General features: G+C 45.8%; 1 protein-coding gene across 4 annotated transcripts in view; it reads right to left on the reverse strand.

The window, feature by feature from the left end:
• ephb6 (eph receptor B6) overlaps nucleotides 1–21,014 on the reverse strand; it is a 91,209-nt gene that overhangs the window by 19,732 nt on the left and 50,463 nt on the right. For 2 of the 4 annotated variants that reach the window (XM_058054176.1, XM_058054173.1), the window contains 3 exons: nucleotides 7,826–7,940; nucleotides 7,696–7,751; nucleotides 7,515–7,631 (listed from right to left, as the gene is read on the reverse strand). The exons of 1 other annotated variant lie outside the window; for it this stretch is intronic. In XM_058054176.1, coding sequence (XP_057910159.1) covers nucleotides 7,515–7,631; nucleotides 7,696–7,751; nucleotides 7,826–7,940 — 288 coding nt within the window. The remainder of the gene's footprint in view (nucleotides 1–7,514; nucleotides 7,632–7,695; nucleotides 7,752–7,825; nucleotides 7,941–21,014) is intronic. One more of the 4 variants, XM_058054174.1, reaches the window with a different exon arrangement.

The following is a 21,014-nucleotide window of genomic DNA, read 5'->3' on the forward strand; positions in this document are numbered from 1 at the left end:
GACAGGGTGTGCCAGCGCGGGAAAGCCGAGCCAAGGGCTTTAGTTACCCGGAAGGTGTACAGATCGCACGGGATCTAAATGGTGTTGGATGAACGATCGGGCTAGGTGTAGGGGACCAAAGGGGAGAAGGTCTTGTCAAACAAACCCAACAACTTCAATCATGAAGAAGCTGACTCCAGGATTTTCACACATGCCCTCCATGCAGCCAAGCAGCAAAGTATGTGTTGATCAAAGCATGTGACACAGACATTCTTGTCATAGCAATTTGGGTCTTTGCGAGTCTTCAGGACGCTGGCTTGAAAATGTTTTGGGTTGAATTCGGCCAGGGGCAGTCCATTAGATGGTTCCCAATTCATGACTTTTTCATGGCCCAGAGAAATCCAGTGACATGCTCTTCTTTCATGCCTTCACTGGCTGTGATGTTGTGTCAGCATTTCGAGGTAGAGGCAAGACAACAGCATGGCAAACATGGGCAGTTTGTCCTGAGGTGAGTCCAATGTTCAGGAAACTCAGCCAGTACCCACGTACCATAGAAGATGCCAACCTTGACATTCTTGAAAAAATTGTTGTCACTATGTATGACAAGCACAGCAACACTACAAAGGTTGATGAGGCAAGACTGCACTTTTGCTTTGCTCAGAAACAACGGTCCTATGATTCTATCCCACCAACAAGTACATCGCTTGTTCAGCATGTCAAACTATCAACCTTCCAAGCTGCCTACATATGGGACCAAGCAACGGTCTGCCAAATGCATTCTGAAAGCCCTGGCAACTGGGGCTGGAGAAAGCAAGGGGAATCCTGGGAAGTTTTGTGGTCAACTCTTCCACCCATTGCCCAGTCCTGCCAGCAGCTGACCAAATGCCGCTGCACTGGTGAATGTCGGGGCCCATGCAATGTTATCGCTACACTCTGAACTGCACACAACTGTGTTCCTGCAAATGTAAAGAGTAAAACAATGACTCAGGCTAAATTCCGTTCAATCTATTGCACTTCTGTCATGAAGAATTGTGATACCATATTGGTCACTTCACTAAGACATTTATGCATGTAAAAGTCACATAATTGTCATTATATGACTATAACAATGGATGATATTGAAATTTTGAATACATAATTGGCTTCCTCGTGTCCAAAAACATATATTTTGATGTACAGATTATCACAATGACATTATTTTGTCATTATTTTAGAGCAAATACGATTTCGAATGACTATGAATGGTGGCCATCTTGAAAAATGGTGGCCATTTTGTATATGAAGTTGGATATCGTACTTTTTTAGTAGTAAGTAGGTTCTATTGCACAAGTGTGCCAATTTTGGTGCTTGTATCACCAAGTGAAAGATTGTTTCAGCAATATGCCCCAGTAGGGGTGTGACCATGCCGATACAATGGATAGCATACGATAAGAACTTTGTTCCAAACAGTCATGATAAGACCTTCCAGCAATGGATCCCAAGAGGTATAACCGCATGGTGTGCGATAGTAAATAAGGGGAAATTCATGAGCTTTCAAGAACTACAACAACTATTCGACCTGGGCGAAAGCGATTATTTTAGATTATTTTAGAATTACTATGACAGGAAAATAAAATTCCGGATGAATAGAAGAAGACATGGGCTGATTCAAATGGCGATGTCTGCCTACAAATCAAACACTACCAAGATAGTATCCACACTAAACGGAGGGAAAGGCAAATACTCATTATATTAAAGAAAAATGGGAATAAGAGCTCAAAACAAACATTACAGAAGCTGAATGGTTGGGTATGATTATGACCCAAAACACCACAACATCATCTCGGGTCTGGAGGGAGCATTGCTGGAAGAATATAATTAGATTTTTCATTACACCAGAAATGCTGTCAGTGTGGTACAGTCAATGTCAACCATTCACATGTGTTCTGGCTCTGCCCAAATATCATTCATTTTTGGAAGAGGGTATGTAAAACCACAGAGAGGATTTTGGGTTACAGTGTGACTTTTGTATGTGAGACATTGTATCTGGGCCACCTGGTGGGAGACTCTGTGTTAAGAAAAGATAGGTATTTGTATAAAATCATGTTGGTAGCAGGTAAAAAAGCCATTACCAAAAAATGGGACTGCCACGGGACTGTAACAGTCTGAATGCTGTGTTCTTCATCTGCCGTGCATACCGCCCCATGTAATGTCCAAATAACTCAATTTTAATTTCATCAGCACCTTATTCCAAAATTAAGATGGCATATCCAAATTTGCTTTAGCATACCTCAAGTGACTCTGTTTGTGGCATGTGCGCAGTATCAGCTTGTGCCAAGTGCGCTGACTAGTTCATCGATTCACAGTGACACCATCTGCACCAAGATCACAGTCTTTGGAGGTGGTCTATGGTTTGAGTTTGACTGTTCTCACCATCTGCTTATCTGAGATTGTTGTTGGCCTACCACTCCGGGCCTTTACTGTTCCTCAGAGTGGAACCTGACAGCTGAAATATCTGAACTAGCTTTTAGTATTCTTCCCTTAAACCATGATGTTGAAGAATATTTACTCTCAGGTCATTAAACAGCTGTTTTAAGGCTACTCTTCATAAAAGATGCAAAGAGAACAACTGCAGGGCTGTTCTCCTAAGCCTGAACTAAAATGGGAACTAAAACGATATTTATCCAAAAATGTTCACAATGACATTGTGAACATTAAGTCAATCTCACCCTCGGCCATCTCTGTGTGGAGTTTGCATGTTCTCCCCATGTATGCGTGGGTTTTCTCCGGGTACTCCGGTTTCCTCCCACATTCCTAAAACATGCTAGGTGAATTGGAGACTCTAAATTGTCCATAGGTATGAATGTGGGTGGGAATGATTGTTTGTCTATATGTGCCCTGTGATTGGCTGGTGACCAGTCCAGGGTGTAACCCACCTCTCGCCCAAAGACAGCTGGGATAGGCTCCAGCACCCCCCGTGACCCTCGTGAGGATAAGTGGTAGAAAATGAATGAATGAATGAATGAATGAATGTGAACATGAATCCCCCCATACCCCATACTAACTTAAAAGTACCAAAAATACCCAGAAGTACATGCAATTCTACTCAAGTTCCCAAGCCTTACTTATTTAACCGTTTAAAGCCAATGTGAACGTTACATTGTCAATAGCCTTAACGTTAGCAAGCTAATGCTAACCGAGGCAATGGGAGAACACCCAACCGCAGAAGTAAATAGCAACTAAATGCAGCGCAACAGAATAATCTCCTGGTCAAACTCCGCTATTACTGATAGTTGAAAACTGCATATGAAACCCAGTTGAGGTGAAAGGTAGTATGTTTACAAAGCAACATACGGATGCAACTAAAGTCAGCCTCCTCCTCCGCCGCAGGCAGACGGCTCTGTCTCCACCCCTGGCTGATCCGGGTATGCACTACGGTCTCACCGAGAAACTCATCTTCCTGATATGTTTTAATTGTTCCCGAATACAAACATTTTAAAAGTATTTGTTCAAATGAATTATTCGTAAAAAAGTCGTTATTCCTGCCATTCCAAACACCATATTCGGGCTCGGCTCCACCCCTACAGCATACACTAGCTTCTTGGAGCACAGCACACAAAAACATACACCTTTGAGTTTCAGTCTTGGATGCAGCATAATCATTCAGAGCCCTACCACAGGGCTACAATGAGTTTGTGTTTGTCTGGGTCCGGCAGATTCTTTTTTTTTTTTTCTGTTGGTCATATTGAAATGCCGGTGATCCGGCATGGTGCTGGAATACTTTAAGCCCTGCAACTGGCCACCTTAAATTCTCCTGATTGGCTTCACTTGTGTATGTAGGCCAATAGTCAGTGAGCTACCAAACAAATTTAGTGTTCCAACAATTAGTGCTAAAGGTATTTAAATCAATAAAACAATAAGACTGCCCAAATGTAGGCACCTGCCTACACGATGCACAATATTGGATCGTTGCAGGAAAGACTCTACAAGAAAGACTCTGACTTAAGTGCCGTCCCACTCATTTGCTAAAAAGGCTTTTATTGTGGTGGAGGGGTTTGAGTGCCCGAGTAATCCGAGGAGCTATGTTGTCTGGGGCTATATGCCCCTAGTAGGGTCTCCCAAGGAGGACAACAGGTCCGAGGTGACGGGACAGACCAATAGTGATTCAGAAGACCCTTATGACTAAAACAAAGAGGAGGAACCGCACCTCGCCCAGATGTGGGATACCGGGGCCTCACCCTGGAGGCAGGCAAGCACCTAGTGGTCGGGCCTTCACCCATGGGGCCCAGCCGGGCCCACCCTGAAGAAGCCACACGAGATCTGCCCCTTGTAAACCCCCCTCCTACGGGGGCAAGCATAAGGGTCCGGTGCATTGTGTGTTGGATGGCAGTCAAGGGTGGGTGGCCAAATCTGGTTCTTGAGACAAGGAATGTCACTTCTCTGGTGGGGAAGAGCCTGAACTTTCTGACTAGATATAGTTGGACTCACCCCACAGTTTGGGTTCTGGAACCAAACTCCTCGAGAGGGGCTGGACCTTGTTCTACTCTGGAGTTGCTGCAGGGGACACGGCGAGCTGGTGTGGGCTTATTAATAGCCCCCCGGCTTGGTGACTCTGTGTTGGAGTCATCCCCGGTGAACGATAGGGTCATTTCAGGGACCCTTTCCCCAGCCTGCTGTCGTTTGTGTCGGATGTGGGATACCGGGGCCTCACCCTGGAGCCAGGCCCGGGGTAGGGGCTTGCAGGCGAGCACCTAGTGGTCGGGCCTTCACCCATGGGGCCCAGCCGGGCCCACCCTGAAGAAGCCACACGAGCTCTGCCCCTTGTAAACCCACCTCCTACAGGGGCAAGCATAAGGGTCCGGTGCATTGTGTGTTGGATGGCAGTCAAGGGTGGGTGGCCAAATCTGGTTCTTGGGACATGAAATGTCACTTCTCTGGTGGGGAAAGAGCCTGAACTTTCTGACTAGATATAGTTGGACTCACCCCACAGTTTGATAGATAGATGGATAGACTCCCTTTATTGTCATTGCACAAAAACACAGTAGTGAAATTGCCAACGAAATGTCGTTGGGTTCTGGAACCAAACTCCTCGAGAGGGGCTGGACCTTGTTCTACTCTGGAGTTGCTGCAGGGGACACGGCGAGCTGGTGTGGGCTTATTAATAGCCCCCCGGCTTGGTGACTCTGTGTTGAACGTGTTGCGGTGAACGATAGGGTCATTTCAGGGACCCTTTCCCCAGCTTGCTGTCGTTTGTGCGTAAGAGCCAAACGGCAGCTCGGAGTACCCGGCCTTCTTGGAGTCCATCATGGGGGTGCTGGAGAGCACCCCAGCTGGTGACTCTGTCGTTCTACTGGGAGACTTCAACGCCCATGTGGGCAATGACAGTGTGACCTGTCGGGGCGTGATTGGGAGGAACGGCCTCCCTGATCTGAACCTGTGCACTTGATGTTACTGGACTTCTGTGCGAACCACAGTTTGGCCATAACTAACACCATGTTCAAACATAGGGATGTCCATAAGTGCACTTGGCATCAGGACACCCTAGGCTGCAGGTCTATGATCGACTTTGTCGTTGTATCATCAGACTTGCGTCCGCATGTTCTGGAAACACGGGTGAAGAGAGGGGCTGAGCTGTCAACTGACGGGGGAGGATGTTGGACAGACCTGGGAGACCCGAACAAGTAGTTAGGGTGTGCTGGGAATGTCTGGCAGAATCTCCCGTTCGTCAAGTCTTCAACTCTCACCTCCGGCAGAGCTTCATCCGAATGGGCCAATTCCGTCCCTCCATTGGAGAGGCAGTTGACTGGAGGTGTGGCCGCAAGGCGGTCGGTGTGCCAGTCGTGGTGGCAGCCCCGAACCCGATGGTTGACACCAGAGCTGTAGAAGGAGGCCTATTGAGCATGGATGGCTTGTGGGACTCCTGAAGCAGCTGACAGGTTCCGTCAGGCCAAACGGCACGCAGCTTTGGTGGTTGTCGTGGCAAAAACTTGGGTGTGGGAGGAATTCGGTGAGGCCATGGAGCACGACTTTCGGTCGGCCTCGAAGAGGTTCTGGCAAACCATCCGGCGCCTCAGAAAAGGGAAGCAGCGCCCGGTCCACACTATTTACAGTGGGGACGGGGGCCTGCTGACCTCAACTGGGGTTGTAGTCGGGCGGTCGAAGGAATACTTTGAGGCCCTTCTCAATCCCACCTTCCATAGAGGAAGCAGAGTCTGAGGACACATGCGTGGACAGTGCCATCACCGTGGCTGAGGTATCTAGGGTGGTCAAAACGCTCCTCAGTGGCAAAGCCCAGAATTCCTCAAGGCTCTGGATGTTGAGGGACTGTCTTGGCTGGCACGTCTCTTCAACATTGCGTGGAAGTCGGGAACAGTACCTTTGGATTGGCAGACCGTGGTGGTGGTGGTCCACCTCTTTAAGAAAGGTGACCAGAGGGTGTGCTCCAACTATAGGGGGATCACACTCTTCAGCCTCCCTGGGAAAGTCAATTCCAGGGTGCTGGAGAGAAGAGTACGACTGTTGGTCGAATCTTTGCTACAAGAGGTCCAATGCGGTTTTCGTCCTGGTCACGGAACACTGGACCAGCTCTACACCCTCACGAGGGTGCTTGAAGGTGCATGGGAGTTTGCCAAACTAGTCTACATGTGCTTTGTAGACTTGGAAAAGGCATTTGAACGTGTCTCTCGCAGCGTCCTTTGGGGGGGGTGAAATACAGGTGGCTGAAATGAGTTTCCTACGTAGGGTAGCTGAACTCACCCTAAGAGATAGGGTGAGGAGCTCAGTCATCCGGGGGTCATCCCGGACGCCTCCCTGGTGAGGTGTTCCGAGCATGCCCAGCCGGGAAAAGGGGCAGACCTAGGACACGCTGGAGCGATTGTCTCACAGCTAGCCTGGGAATGCCTTGGTGTCCTCCCGGTGGAGCTGGAGGAGGTGGCCGGGTACCGGAAAGTCTGGGCTTCCCTACTGAGACTGCTGTGCCGGACCTGGATAAGCGGAGGAAAATGGATGGATGAAGTGTTTCTTTCATCATGCAAACTGTGTAATCCTCACCAGATGTTTGCTGCCAAAGCGCACCTCAACCCGGTGTGTGCGCCTTGTAAACCAGGGATGTTCAAAGTGTGGCCCTTGGGTCATTTATGGACCATATTTTTTATTATAGATCAGTAAATAAGAAAAAGAGTTTATAAATCTAGATAAGCTAAAAACTAATAAGTGACAGATCATGTACACAGTACATGTCACATACACAGTATATACATTTAGCTGATGAATTAATTAATTAGTTGATATTAATTAGCTGATTAATATAGCAACTTCTCATCAATCCATGTTCATTTCACAAATAATGTGCAGATTTAAGCCCAGCCCATTTCCAGGTAAACACACCCACTTCCGGCTCATACCATGCCCATTTTAAAGAAAATTACACCCACTACCAGATAATGGTGTACTCACCATCCCTATGCAGTGCACTATTGTAGGATTGACTTATTTAAAGATTACTGGACAATAGTAGGATATGGGATGTTTACAGATCAATGGAAAATGGGCCATACCTGCACCGATCACCTCCTCGATCTTTAAGTGAGTAGAATCAATCTCTCGGGCAAACTCTTTAACTGCCTCGCTGGGGTCCTTGTATGTGGAGGGGTCTACATAATATTTCACCCCACCTGAACATATCAGAAGTTAGTGAGATGTGGCTCTGAAGATGTTGAAATAGCTTGACCGTCTCACCTCTGTTACTGATGTACCTCTGCAGCCTGTCACTGTACGGGCTTTCCCTCCTTTTACTAACACACAAACACATACACACACACAACACATCAATGTTGCATCTATTTGGTGTGCTGGCTAGACAGTATACCTGCGAAACACCACCACCACCACGATGGCCGCCACCACCAGCAGAAACGCCGCCCCTCCCATCACTGATCCTACCAGAAGAGGTAGGTGGTTCCTCGCCTGCTGGGAATGCTCCTCTGTGTGAGACAAGGTGCAAAATTATTCTCAACTGCATTTCTTTCATTATTATTATTGTTATTTACCATATTGGGCAATAGGAATAGAGGTGTTATTTAATGTCTGGACAGGGCTGTCATAATGTTAAAAAATGCAAAGATCGTAAACAGGTTTTTTATGTCTTATTTTGTTCGGTGTACTACATTGGATAATAGAAGTGTAAAGGTGACCATAGGGTTATATTTATCTAGAGGGCTGTAATCATGTTACATGTACATGCCTACGTATTTGACACACGCACGCTCGTTTAAGCTTATAATTAGTCCGGTTGGAACATGGATCATGTATAACCATTTTTACAGAAATATTATGCTGAGAAATGTTATTTGAATGGAAACAAAAAGGGTACACAAAATGTATTTTATTTGGTAAACCGGATTGATGTACCTTATTGTGAAGGGCACTAACCAGGATGTTCTGTCAGCCATCTCAGAAGAAAAAATATCAATGCATTATGTTGTTGTTGGTACCGTGTGACCGTCAATACAAATTGAACTTTCAAAAAAGACATCCGTCACTGTTATCATTGAGAAGCTTTCACTCCAAAGTAAGGACTTTTTTCTTTGAACTTCTGGAAAGGAGCGAAAAGCTAACGGCTATTGAACTGCCAAGATGACAGACTAGAACGGATGAAAAGGAAGCAAGCAACTACTATAAGTGCCGCAAGACAAGGCTATTAACTAGTCAAGAAGAAGAGATGAGCAAAGAAGGACCAGATTCCAGTAAAATACATGAGTTTCTGGTCGTTTTATGATCAAAGGAGGACAGCTAATCATAGCTAAGTATGATGGTGAAATAAGCCAGTGGCGGGAATTCTGGAGTCAGTATGAAACAGCTATCCATGAAAATAATGCATTGTGCAAGACTCACAAGTTCACTTACCACAGATCTTACCTGATGGGAGCAGCTGCTAGAACTATGCCAAACGCATGCCAAAGCTATTGAACTTGACTCCTGTTAAGAGATCAACTGATGTGGCTGCATTAAAAAAAATTGTATGAAGACTGTGAGATCCAGATACGCAGCTTGGATTCACTGGGAGTACACAGTGTCAGTTACGGCTGTCTGCTAGTCCAGTGCTTATACATCTTATCCCAGAAGACATAGCATTGCCTTCACCCGGCAACTGGACTTGAACAACGAATGGAAGTTGCCAGAGCTGATCCAGTTTCTACAGCAGGAGGTGCAGAGCAGAAAACGGGTGCTCCAGCTTAACAGACCCGGACATACTTTGAAGGATACTTCTCAAATCAACAGGCCGACGGAAAGAATATCCTGCGCTGGTGAGAACAAACCTTGAAATTGGAGTGTCCCTTCAGCAACAGCTTTGCACACAGCCAATAACACGCCCCAGACCTGTGTGTACTGTAACAGCACTAATAATAGACCAGAGAAATGTAGAGACCATACAGTAAGTGCACGTAAAGAGAAGCTAAAAAAGCTGGGCAGGTGTCTGTTTAGGCCTGAAGCACATAGTAAAGTACTGTAAGGTCTCATGTAGCCTATGCAGCCGCAGGCACCACTAGTCGTATTGTGAACAGTTTGAAGCTAAGCCAGAGGCTGACACTACTAGTAGTGAGACTACAGATGCTGTGTTGTTCTCAGTAGCCAGTCCTGTAAAGGTTAAGACAAATATTCAGACCACAGTGCTGCTTCAGACAGTTAAGGCATGGACTGTAGGCCCAAAGAAGAGAAAACTTGCTGTCTTTTAGATGGAGGCAGTCACCGTAGCTTTATTCACAGGAGTACTGACAGAGCTCTAGGCCTACCAGTCGTGAGACAAGAGATACTGAGCCTCCTTGTTTTTGGTTCCACCACTCCTGCAACTGAGAGGCGAGAGGCGAAAGTGGAGCTTCGGAACATATGGAACATAGAACAAAGACTTGAGATAGAAGCAGTAGAAACAGGTGTGTGCAGCTGTGATTAAGGTCCCAAGCGAGCCCCTTCAATCATAAATTAAGAAAAGAGGGCTGTAGTGTTTTCAACAGGGATGTTGATGACACCAAGCTAAACCACAAACGAAGACCCTGGAGTTCCACTGCAAAGTTTAATTGTCTTCTTTCACAGATATGTCTGTGTGTGTACGCGGTGAAAACTGCAACAGAAAAGGTGCATCTCAACATCTTGAGCGGCTGCTACATTATCAAATGCCCCAAGCCCAATCAATCACAAAAACCAATATCCAAATGTATCAAAATAAATCACAATACAGTCAAACTCACGGCATTCCTGCGTGATAACTCAACGTGGGTGACATCCACAACGTTCCCGTGCAGTCTCAATGAGCGATTTCCTCCCCCGCGACATCCGGAAGTGAACCGGAAGTGCATCTCCGTAAACCGGAAGTGGACCACGGCGATAACATTTTTAATACAAATTTGTATAAACTTATCTAAACAACTTTTAATCACTTCTAGCAAAATACGCACCCTTAGCATTGCTTATTCAAACCCATTAACTTATATATTCAGAAAATTGCCTTAAGGGCAACACACTCCGCACCTGGCCTCAGTGAGGTCACGAAACTTAAACATAAATTCAGTCCTTTTGCATAAGAAGAATAACCTCTGTAACCGGTCGCATAAAGGTCTTTACACGGCCTTGATCCGATGTCTTCACCTCAATCTTCCTTACATGGTGGTCTTTGCCTGGGAATGTTGCAGTGACCCTCGCCATGGGCCAACTGTTACGTGTGACCTGCTTATCTTTAAGCAAAACGAGGTCACCGACCTGGAGGTTTCTGCGGGATGCAGCCCATTTCTGTCTTTGTTGCAATCTGGGCAAGTATTCTCGCCTCCAGCGTGTCCAGAACTGACTGGCGAGAGCCTGGACCCGTCTCCACTGCTTGGTATAAAGGTCTTTGTCCAGGAAGTCTCCAGGTGGGGGTAGAAGGCAGGACTTTTGTGTGATGAGCATAGAAGGAGATAGGAGGAAGGGGCTCTCTGGATCAGAGGACACTGGGAGGAGTGGCCTCGCATTCATGATGGCTGTAATCTTGGCCATGAGTGTGCACAACACTTCATGAGTCAGCTGTACCTTGTCCTGTAGCAGCATGGAGTCCAGGATTCTGCGGGCCACACCAATCATGCGCTCCCAAGATACTCCCATGTGGGAAGCATGTGGTGGATTATATTCCCAGGTGCAACCTTGGTTTGTTAGGTACCTTTGGGTCCATTCCAAGTTCTTTTGAAGCTCCAACAAAATTGGTGCCACGATCAGAGATCAACTGTTGGGCAGGGCCTCTCAGTGCAAAGAAGCGGCGGGGGGCATTTATGCAGCTGGACGTGTCCAGAGATTCAATTACCTCAACATGGACAGCTCTCGAGCTCATGCAGGTAAACAGGATGGCCACCTCTTATTCTCAGCTTGTCCTCCCCTGGTTCGCCTTGTTGATATAGTCCAAGGCCCGAAGACATCGAGGCCGACATAAGTGAAAGGAGGGCATTCCTTGAGGCGTTCAGGTGGTAGATCTGCCATACGCTGCTGTTCCTGCTTTCCACGTAGTTTGCGGCATGTAATACATTTATGGATTACTGAGTTGACGAGTCCTTTGCCACCTAAAAGCCAAAGGCCTGCAGCTCTGATTGCTCCTTCCGTCAGGTGGCGACCCTGGTGCTTCACTAACTCATGGTGGTGACGAGTGAGCAGAAGGGAGACATGACTGTTTTTTAGGAGAATTACTGGGCTCTTTTCAATATTTTCGATCTCAGAGTGTCTGAGTTGACCTCCCACGAAAATGAGACCATCTTGCAAGATTGGGCTGAGCTTTTGCAGGGGGCTCTGTCTTGGGATAGGCTTGCTGGAATTAAGGGCATGAAGTTCTTTTTCAAAGTGGGCCTTTTGCGTCTCTTTGAGGACGACATTTTTTGCCTGAGCCATCTCCTCTGGTGTACGAACCAGGTGGCATTTGTGCCAGCCTTTGCATTTACTGTTGGGGTTCGTGCCATTGAAGGATTTTGTAAAGTGGATGAGATTTGCTATTGCTCTGACTAAGGACTTGTATGTGGAAAAGCGCTCAAAGCGTTTACCGCTGAGTACTTGGAGGTAAGTAGCGCAAGTTTTGACTTGTGGCCTGATTTCGGAATCTTTGTCTGGTTCAATCAAGTGAAACATTCCACTTACTGCAGCAGGAGGACGATGAATGAAGGATGGTCCGGTGAGCCAGGTGGACTGATGGAGTTGAGCTGCTGCCAGCGACCTTGATGCATGGTCCACTGGGTTCTCCTCCGTGCGCACATAGTACCACTGTTCGGGCTTTGAGGACAGGCGAATGCGCTGCACTCTGTTGTGGACATATGTGAGGACTCTTTTTGACTTGTTACAGATGTAGCCCAGTACTACCTTGCTGTCTGTATAAAATCGCACTGCATCAAAATGTAAGTCCAGCTCGTCCAGAATGAGATCAGCCATTTCTACTGCCAAGACGGCTGCACACAATTCCAGTCTTGGGATTGTGGGTTCTGAAAGGGGGGCGAGTTTTGCCTTGCCCATTATGAATCCGACCTGCACTTTGCCATCTGTTTGAACTGCTCTGAGGAAGGCCACAGCTTCTATCGCCTTGGCTGAAGTGTCCGAAAATAGACAAAGCTCCTTGTGCATTGCTTTACTTAGAGAGGTCGATGTGTAGGGTCTGGGAACATGCAGTTCTTTTAAGTCCTGAAGGGAGTCTCTCCATGTTTCCCATTTGCTTAGTTGTCCGCCGGAAGAGGTGTGTCCCAGTCTGAACCTCCTGAGGTGAGCTCTCTGAGCAGAGCTCTTCCTCTGATTGTGACCGGTGCTAATGGGCCCAGAGGATCATAAACACTATTAACTGAAGACAGGACACCACGCCTAGTGAATGGTTTGTCCGTGATGGCTACGGAGTAAGTGAATGTGTCTTTACTTCCCAAATGAGGCCTAGGCTCCGCTGTGGTTGCGTTTCTTCACCACTTAGATCCAAGTCTTTGACAAGTGGAGCACAGTCTTCGGGGTGAAAGGCCTGCATAACTGCCTGGGAGTTAGAAGCAAACTTATGCAGGCGCAGATTGGATTCAGCGACTGAGGCTTGTGTTCTTTGGAGCAAGTCTATAGCTTCAGCTGATGAGGGCATGGAGACCAAGCCATCGTCCACATAGAAGTGCCTCTCCACAAATGTGACTGTATCTGCTCCATATTCCTTTGCACCTGCTCTGATGGCTTTGCGCAGTCCGTATACAGCGACAGCAGGGGATGGTGAGTTCCCAAATACGTGGACTTTCATCCGGTAGTCAATCACTTCCTTGCTTATATCATTGTCCTTATGCCACAGGAAACGAAGAAAGTTGCGGTGGTCCTCACACACCATAAGACAATGAAACATTTGCTGTATATCTGCCATGACAGCGATGCTTTCTGTCCTGAAGCGGAGAAGAACTCCAATGAGCGTGTTATTTAGGTCGGGCCCAGTGAGGAGGACATTGTTGAGTGAGACGCCAGAGTACAGGGCACTAGATCGAAAACAACCCTGATTTGGCTGGGCTTTTGTGGGTGGTACACGCCGAATGTCGGAAGATACCAACACTCTTCTGCTTGTTTTAGAGGGGGTGCCACTTCGGCATGGCCATTGGAGAAAATCTTTCCCATGAACCTCACATATTGCTCCTGCATCTCAGGTTTCCTGTCTAAGTTTTTAGGAATGAGAACCTACTAACTGCCTGTTCTCTATTGTTAGGGAGTTGCTGGCGGGGTTCTTTAAATGGCAGTGGAGCAACCCAACTGTTGTCTTCATCTCTGCACATAGCACTGTCCATAATTTTCAAGAAGACGATGTCCTGTATTGAGAGCACTGGTTAATTGTCATCTTCTGTCTGGTTAAAGACTGACTGACCCAGGGTCTGTTCCGGTGATTTCCCCGGCCTGTTTGGGTGTGGCATTTCTTTGAGCTGCCGAAGACTGTCGCATGGTTCAAAAACTGTTGGGCGGCCATTTTCTAGGATTACTGTTTTGAGAGTGCTGACGGTTGGCCTATGAACATTGCCCAGACAGACCTCCCCGACTACGACCCACCCCAGATCCAAGCGTTGGGCGAAGGGTGCGTTATGGGGGCCATTGACTCTCTGCCTAACCTTGTGTGCCCGTAAAACATCGCGTCCGAGTAGTAGGAGTATTTCAGCACGCGGGTCTAATTCTGGGATGCACTTTGCTAAGGCCTGGAGGTGTGGCTGGTGTAGCACTGCACTAAGTGTTGGCATTTCGCTCCAGTTGTTGGGTATTTCCTGATACTCGATAAGCGGGGGTAGGGGAATGACCGTCTAGTGACTCAAGCTGAAAACCTTTAGCCACTTTGCCCCATGCTTCTACAAACCCGGAGCATGTTCTAAGGTTGTAGGGAATAGGTTCGTCTTTAACATGAAAAAGTTCAAAGAACTCCGGCCTGGCTAAGGAGCGATTGCTCTGATCGTCTAATATTACATAAGCTTTGATAGCCCTATCCTTGTGACCTTTAGGGTACACACATGCAAGACATATCTTCGAACATGAACGACCCCACTGACCTGGACCACAAACTTCTGTGCAGCTTGTAGCAACATCGACTGTGTCTGTGTTGTTTTCTCGCTCCCCGCCATCTTCCTTTGCAGGTAGGGGAGCCTTGTTGGCCTGTGGTGGAGGACCATAGTGCATTACCGTGTCATGGCTTGTGCTATTGCATTCAGAGCACTTTACTGTAGATTTACAGTCCTTAGCAAGATTAGTGTCTGAGGAGCAGCATCTGTAACATATTCCTTTCTCCTTGAGAAAGGCCTTTCTTTCGTCGAGTGATTTGTTCCTAAACGTCCTGCATTTGTTGAGTGGGTGTGGCTTGTTATGAAGTGGGCAACTCCTGTTGAAGTCCTTGTTGGGAGGTAAAACATCGGTTTTGTGAACGGTGATCGGCTTGGTTGTGTTTAGATTCCTGAGATTGAGTTTTTCTGGTTTTAAGAGCGTTTGGCTGTTTTGTTGGTTGAAACTTGGGTCGTTGCGTTTCTTAGCTTCTTTGCATATGAAATTGCAAAAATGCTCGAAAGGTGGGAAATGGCCTTGATTTTCCTCCTTATACTGGAAGCCATGTGCCGTCCACTTCTCCTGCATTCCATATGGGAGTTTGTCCACAATTGGACCAATTCCACGAGAAGTGTCCAAAAGGAGCAGGCCTGGAAGGTATCCGTCTTCCGTGGCGCCTTGAATCTCTTGGAGCAGGTCCCCTAGTTCACGCAGCTGGGCAGGATCTTTAATTGAGTTTCTTGGAAAACTGTCCAATCGTTGGAAGAATGACCTCTCGATTACTTCGGGTGCTGCATAGCATTCACTGAGTCTCTCCCATGCCTTGTGCAAAGCTAATGTGGGGTTGTTGACGTGCACTGAGCGTATGCGTGTCACCTGGTCGCTTGACTCCTTTCCTAACCATTTCGTCATGAGATCTAGCTCCTGGGACTGAGTTGGGCCTCGGCTGTTGCACCAGCAAATGATGAGTACCATGCTCTGTAATTCTCTGGTCTGCCGTCAAATTGATAAAGGCTTGACGTGATAAGATCTCGTCGTGTCATATATTGGGCAAACGGCTCAGCTGGATAGGAGACGCTGGCTGGGGTGCGATAGTGAGGCGTGAACGGTGAGCTCCACGGATTGAGGTAAGTATTTGGTTTCTCTAATTTGGGTTTTGTTCCATCTCTGGGTTGAGCACGCACAGTACGTTTAGTTAGCACAGCAACATTTTCTTTTGTAAGTTCTGGTTCCGAGCTAATGGGTGGCGGCTTTAAAGTCTTTATTGGGGTGATGCTACGTTACAAATGTGATGGGTGAGCTTGCTTGTGGGCCAGAGGTAGTTGGTCTTTCATGGGGACATGGTGAGCGCCTGATGTCCATTTGAGACTGTACTCACTTGTATGTCCTAATTTTATTTTTTCAGATGAAGATCCTTTACTCTCGAACTCCTCTTGTATCGCTTCCGCTTCCTCTAGCACTTGTGCTTCAGCCACGGCAGCATCAGCCTCCATTTGTAATGTTAACACTTGTAATTCTGCATCTAGTTTAGCTTTCTCCACTTTCAGATGTGCTTCTTTGGTAGCATATGACGCTCTCACCTTAGCAGCCTCTGCTTTAACTCGAGCCTGGGCGGCACTTAGCGCTGATACCGATGAGCGACCAGTCCTGCAACTGCTTGTGGACTTGTTGCTGGACGCCATTTCGACCACAAAGAATCCTCAATTGGTGCCTTTTCACTGTAGTGTTTTCAACAGGGATGTTGGTGACACCAAGCTAAACCACAAACGAAGACCCTGGAGTTCCACTGCAAAGTTTAATTGTCTTCTTTCACAGATATGTCTGTGTGTGTGCGCGGTGAAAACTGCAACAGAAAAGGTGCATCTCAACATCTTGAGCGGCTGCTACATTATCAAATGCCCCAAGCCCAATCAATCACAAAAAACAATATCCAAATGTATCAAAATAAATCACAATACACTCAAACTCACGGCATTCGTGCGTGATAACTCAACGTGGGTGACATCCACAACGTTCCCGTGCAGTCTCAATGAGCGATCTCCTCCCCTGCGACATCCGGAAGTGAACCGGAAGTGCATCTCCGAAAACCGGAAGTGTTCCGCGGCGATAACATTTTTAATACAAATTTGTATAAACCATGAATTACTTATCTAAACAACTTTTAATCACTTCTAGCAAAATACGCACCCTTAGCATTGCTTATTTAAACCCATTAACTTATATATTCAGAAAATTGCCTTAGGGCAGCACAAGGGCTACAGCTTGAAGATTTTCCACTAAAGGTTGCTAACGACCAAGAGTTGCAAGTGTTAATATGTGCAGACTACTCCTGGCCGGCAGTTACCAGTAAAGTCCAAAAAGGTGACAAATTCACTGGTGGCAGTTGAGTGTATTTTTGGATGGACTTTACAGGGACCATGATTTTGTATTTGATCCAAAGGGACTAATGAACATGTTGAAAAACAAGGACAACACAAAGAGAGGTGTAGTAAAGACATCAGACAGGATATTTGACCCCATTGGATTTCACACTCCTTTTACCATCATGGTAAAGTGCCTGTTCCAAGAGCTGTGGGAAAGAGGACTCAGTCGGGATGGACCCTTACCCAGTGATTTGATGGAAAAATGGGAAGTGTGTTGTGCAGAGTTACCACTTCTCCACATGGTGGCCATTCCCAATTGATACCACAAAGTAAACAAGGAGGGACTGTTCCAAGTTTTGTAGCCCCAAAGTTTGGAGCTTCATGGGTGCACATTTTGGACCAAGACTGGGACATAAATCTCAAATCACTGAACTCTTGGACTGGGACTCGATGATCACTCTTCACTGGATCCACAGCTCAGCCCAGCGGTGGAAGCCATTCATAGCCAACAGAGTGGCTGAAATTTAAGGGCTCACAAACCCAGGATCGTTGTTCCACCGTGCTGGTAAAATGAACCCTGACCCTGGGTCAGCCCATGCTGAGACTAATTGACAGCCAGCTGTGGTGGAATGGACTGACTTTACTGTCCTCAGCTGCAACAAAAGTGGACATTCAGAATTACTGATTCAGCCATGTCACGCCAGGGTCATGCATCCTGGTGTAAGAGACTTTAATTCAAGTCTGAGAATGTTACTGAATTTTCAGAGGGAGACAGCTTGTGAAACACATTCTTTCAGGATGTCACATTTGCAAAAAACTAAAGGTAAAAGCAGCACAGCTGGTTACTACTCCGTTACCTCAAGATGGAGTGACTGAGTCCCCTCCATTTGAGGTCACGGGGGTAGATTTTGCTAGACCCTTGTATGTTAAAACGAAGGGACAGCCCTGCGCACACCTCCTTCTGACGATGAAGATAGAGTCAAAACCAAACATCCAACAAAAAAACTAATTAGCACCTAGCAAGAGAGCCTCAAGTACCGAAAGTGCCAAGGCATCCCTTGGATGCCAAGGCATAACATCCCTGCATAATGCCATGTGTGTATTTTCTTTTAAACATTAGTAAATTAGCTTAAATGCTAAAGGGCTAGCAATTAGCATGCCAGCACCTAACAACATAGCATCACATTGTGAAAGTGTCCAGACACTTGCATTGCATGCAGTACTAAAGGGCAGAGAGGTACGGGTCGATACCAAACTATTGATTCCTGACGTGGTGATAACACAGCTTAATGCTGTATCACGGATTCTGTGAAAATGTTGATATTTGTTGATAATGTCCCTCTTATGTCTGAGAGGTGTACGGATTGCCTTCTTTGCCTTATTGTTTCTTGAATTGGCTCATCCTTGTGCATTGTTTGAGTTCCTTACTCAAGCCATTCCATAGTTTGATTCCACATACTGAAATGCTGTGGTTTTTTAAGTTGTCCTCACATATAAGTGTTTTAAATTTAGATCTTTCGTGATCCGTATTTCTCCTCTCTTGTAGAAACGTTTTGGATGGCATTTTAAAGGAATTGGTTAGTGTTAGTTTTCTGCATTATTTTAGCTGTCTGAAAATTAACTATCAGCAAGTTTTAGTATTGGTGATTTTAGAAATAAAGCGTTTGTATGTTCTCTATTATGGATGATTGTCACTGATCTTTTTGCAGTACATTTAGTGAGTGAAGATTGCTTTTATAGTTATTACCCCATATCTCCACACAATAGGTTAGATATGGTAGAACCAGAGAACAATAAAGAGTGTGGAGCGATTTTTGATTGAGAACAAATTGTGCTTTGTTCAATATTTAAATATTTTTCGCCACCTTATGTTGAATATTTGTAATATGAGGTTTCAGATAATTTTTTCATCTATTATGATACCTAGAAATGCATTTTCCGTCAACATTTCAATGTCTACACCGTCTATTTGTATTTTCTCGTATGCGTTTTTTCTAGTATTACCAAAAAGCATGATTTTAGTTTTACTTAGGTTCAAGCGCAATCTGTTATTATCAAACCACCGTTTTAATATGACCATGTCTAACCTTTTTAATAATTTCTTCTGTGCTTCCTCTGGAACAAAAAGCTGTTGTATGATCTGCAAATAATACCAGCTTTAAGTCTTTTGTGACTTTGCAGATGTCATTGATTAGAAGTTGCACAGTTTTGGTCCTAGTATTGACCCCTGGGGTCCTCCACACATAATATTTAAGAAAGTAGTAGTCCTTTCTGGTGTGCGTCAGCAGCAGGCTGACAGTCTCGCGGTTCAATGAGGTGAGTCTTGCATATGCATAGTATGGATTGTGTGTGGACATCGTGTCTGCACCCTCAAATGTCCACACATGGGGAATACGTACGTTGTCCGGACACGAGGAGAAGTTTGTGTTTGGTTACGTGCCAGCCTATGCGCGTGCTCCACGTGCACCTTCATTGAGGTGAGCAGCCCGACGTCTCATAGGGATGGAGGAGTCCTCTTCTACAGTACAGCAGTCTTGAATTTCCTGTTAGTGTACTTGATGATGACGACCTCGATGGATTGGATGTCAACATCTACCAACCACTTGTTGCTCTGTAGTGACATCCATTTCGCCTGGTTCATAAGACCTGACATAAGACCTTGATCCTCAGCCCTGTCACGATTATGTCATTCATCCTTGTGTTCTGATTCATGTCGTCGATTGTAATTTTCAGCTTCTCAATTTTATTATGTTTCTCCTCATTATCTTTTTTGATGGTGTCCCTCAGTGTGGCATTACTCTCCTGTAATGCTTCCCCACTTCCAATTTTTGGATCTCCTGTTTGATTGTGTAGATCCACTTTCTGATCCATCTGTTCCAGTTTCTGCTCCACCTTCTGATCCATCTTTTCTATATTCTGATCCATATTTTCCAAATTCCAACTGTTAAACGTTGTAAGTGGACGCCTTTACTTACTTTATATAGACTCTTATTTTGTAAGGTGCTGCACCAGGGAAGTGACGTGGCGGAGTGGCACCAGAAAGCTGCCGAGCTTCCATGTTATGTCCACAGTTACAGTCTGTCTGGAATGAACAATAAATATCTTCTGGAGGTTTGACGCTCATCACTTGTGTGACTCCAACACGCAACGGAAACACCGCTGCCTAACAGGTTATGGGCCCAGGTGGGGTTACCCAAACGTGACGAAGTTTTACCGCAAAGTATTACACGGGAAGTCAGAGATAAGTAAACAATGAAAATATCAAGAGGAGTACCGTGTATTACACGAAGGAAAGAGCTAAGAATTAAGCCGAACAAAAGACACAGCTCATTTTCAACGGAAAAGAAGAGTATGATCTTTGGGAAACAAGATTGCTTGGTCATTTGCACATCCTAAATTTGAAGGAAACTATCCTGCATGCACCCAGTGGAGCGAATGTAGAGCTATTAGCAGAAGACAGAAGAAAGAATGCTGACTGCTATGCCGAGCTAATCAGACTGATTGATGATAAAAGCTTGTCACTGATTTGACATGAAGCTGCAGATGATGGAAGAAAATATTGAAAAACATTATTCTGAGAGAAGCAAGCCAAGAATATTAACCCTATGCACGTCATTGACCAAGATAAAGATGATATGTGACGTGTGCACACAAGGAAAGTTCACACAAAGTAGAAACAGGGAGCCACACAGAAACGCTTCAAAGCCCTTACAGTTAGTACATACAGATCTACCGGGTCCCATACGAACTCCAAGCATAGAAGGTCACAAATATGCTCAGTCCTTTACGGATGACTACTCAGGTACCATGTTTGTGTACTTCCTTAAATCCAAAAGTGATGCAGTACACGCCACAAAAAGGTTCCTTGTAGACTCTTATTTAAGTTAAGTGCGTCTGTTCAGACAATGGCACTGAGTTTGCGAACAGCGAGTTTCAAGAATTATTAACAAAATACAGAATAAGGCATGAAAAGTCTGCACCTTATTCACCTCCCCAAAACGGCACAGCAGAGATAGGTTGGCGAACTCTGTATGATATGGCGAGATGCTTACTGTTAGAGAGTAAACTTCCAGATAAGCTGTGGATCTATGTTGTACAGACAGCCACCTAAAAACAGCATATTTGCATGCTCCGATTGACTGTGAACTATATGTTGCACAACCAGAAGGTTAT

Source organism: Doryrhamphus excisus, chromosome 17, assembly GCF_030265055.1.
Source record: "Doryrhamphus excisus isolate RoL2022-K1 chromosome 17, RoL_Dexc_1.0, whole genome shotgun sequence".
NCBI classification, from domain to species: Eukaryota; Metazoa; Chordata; class Actinopteri; order Syngnathiformes; family Syngnathidae; genus Doryrhamphus; species Doryrhamphus excisus.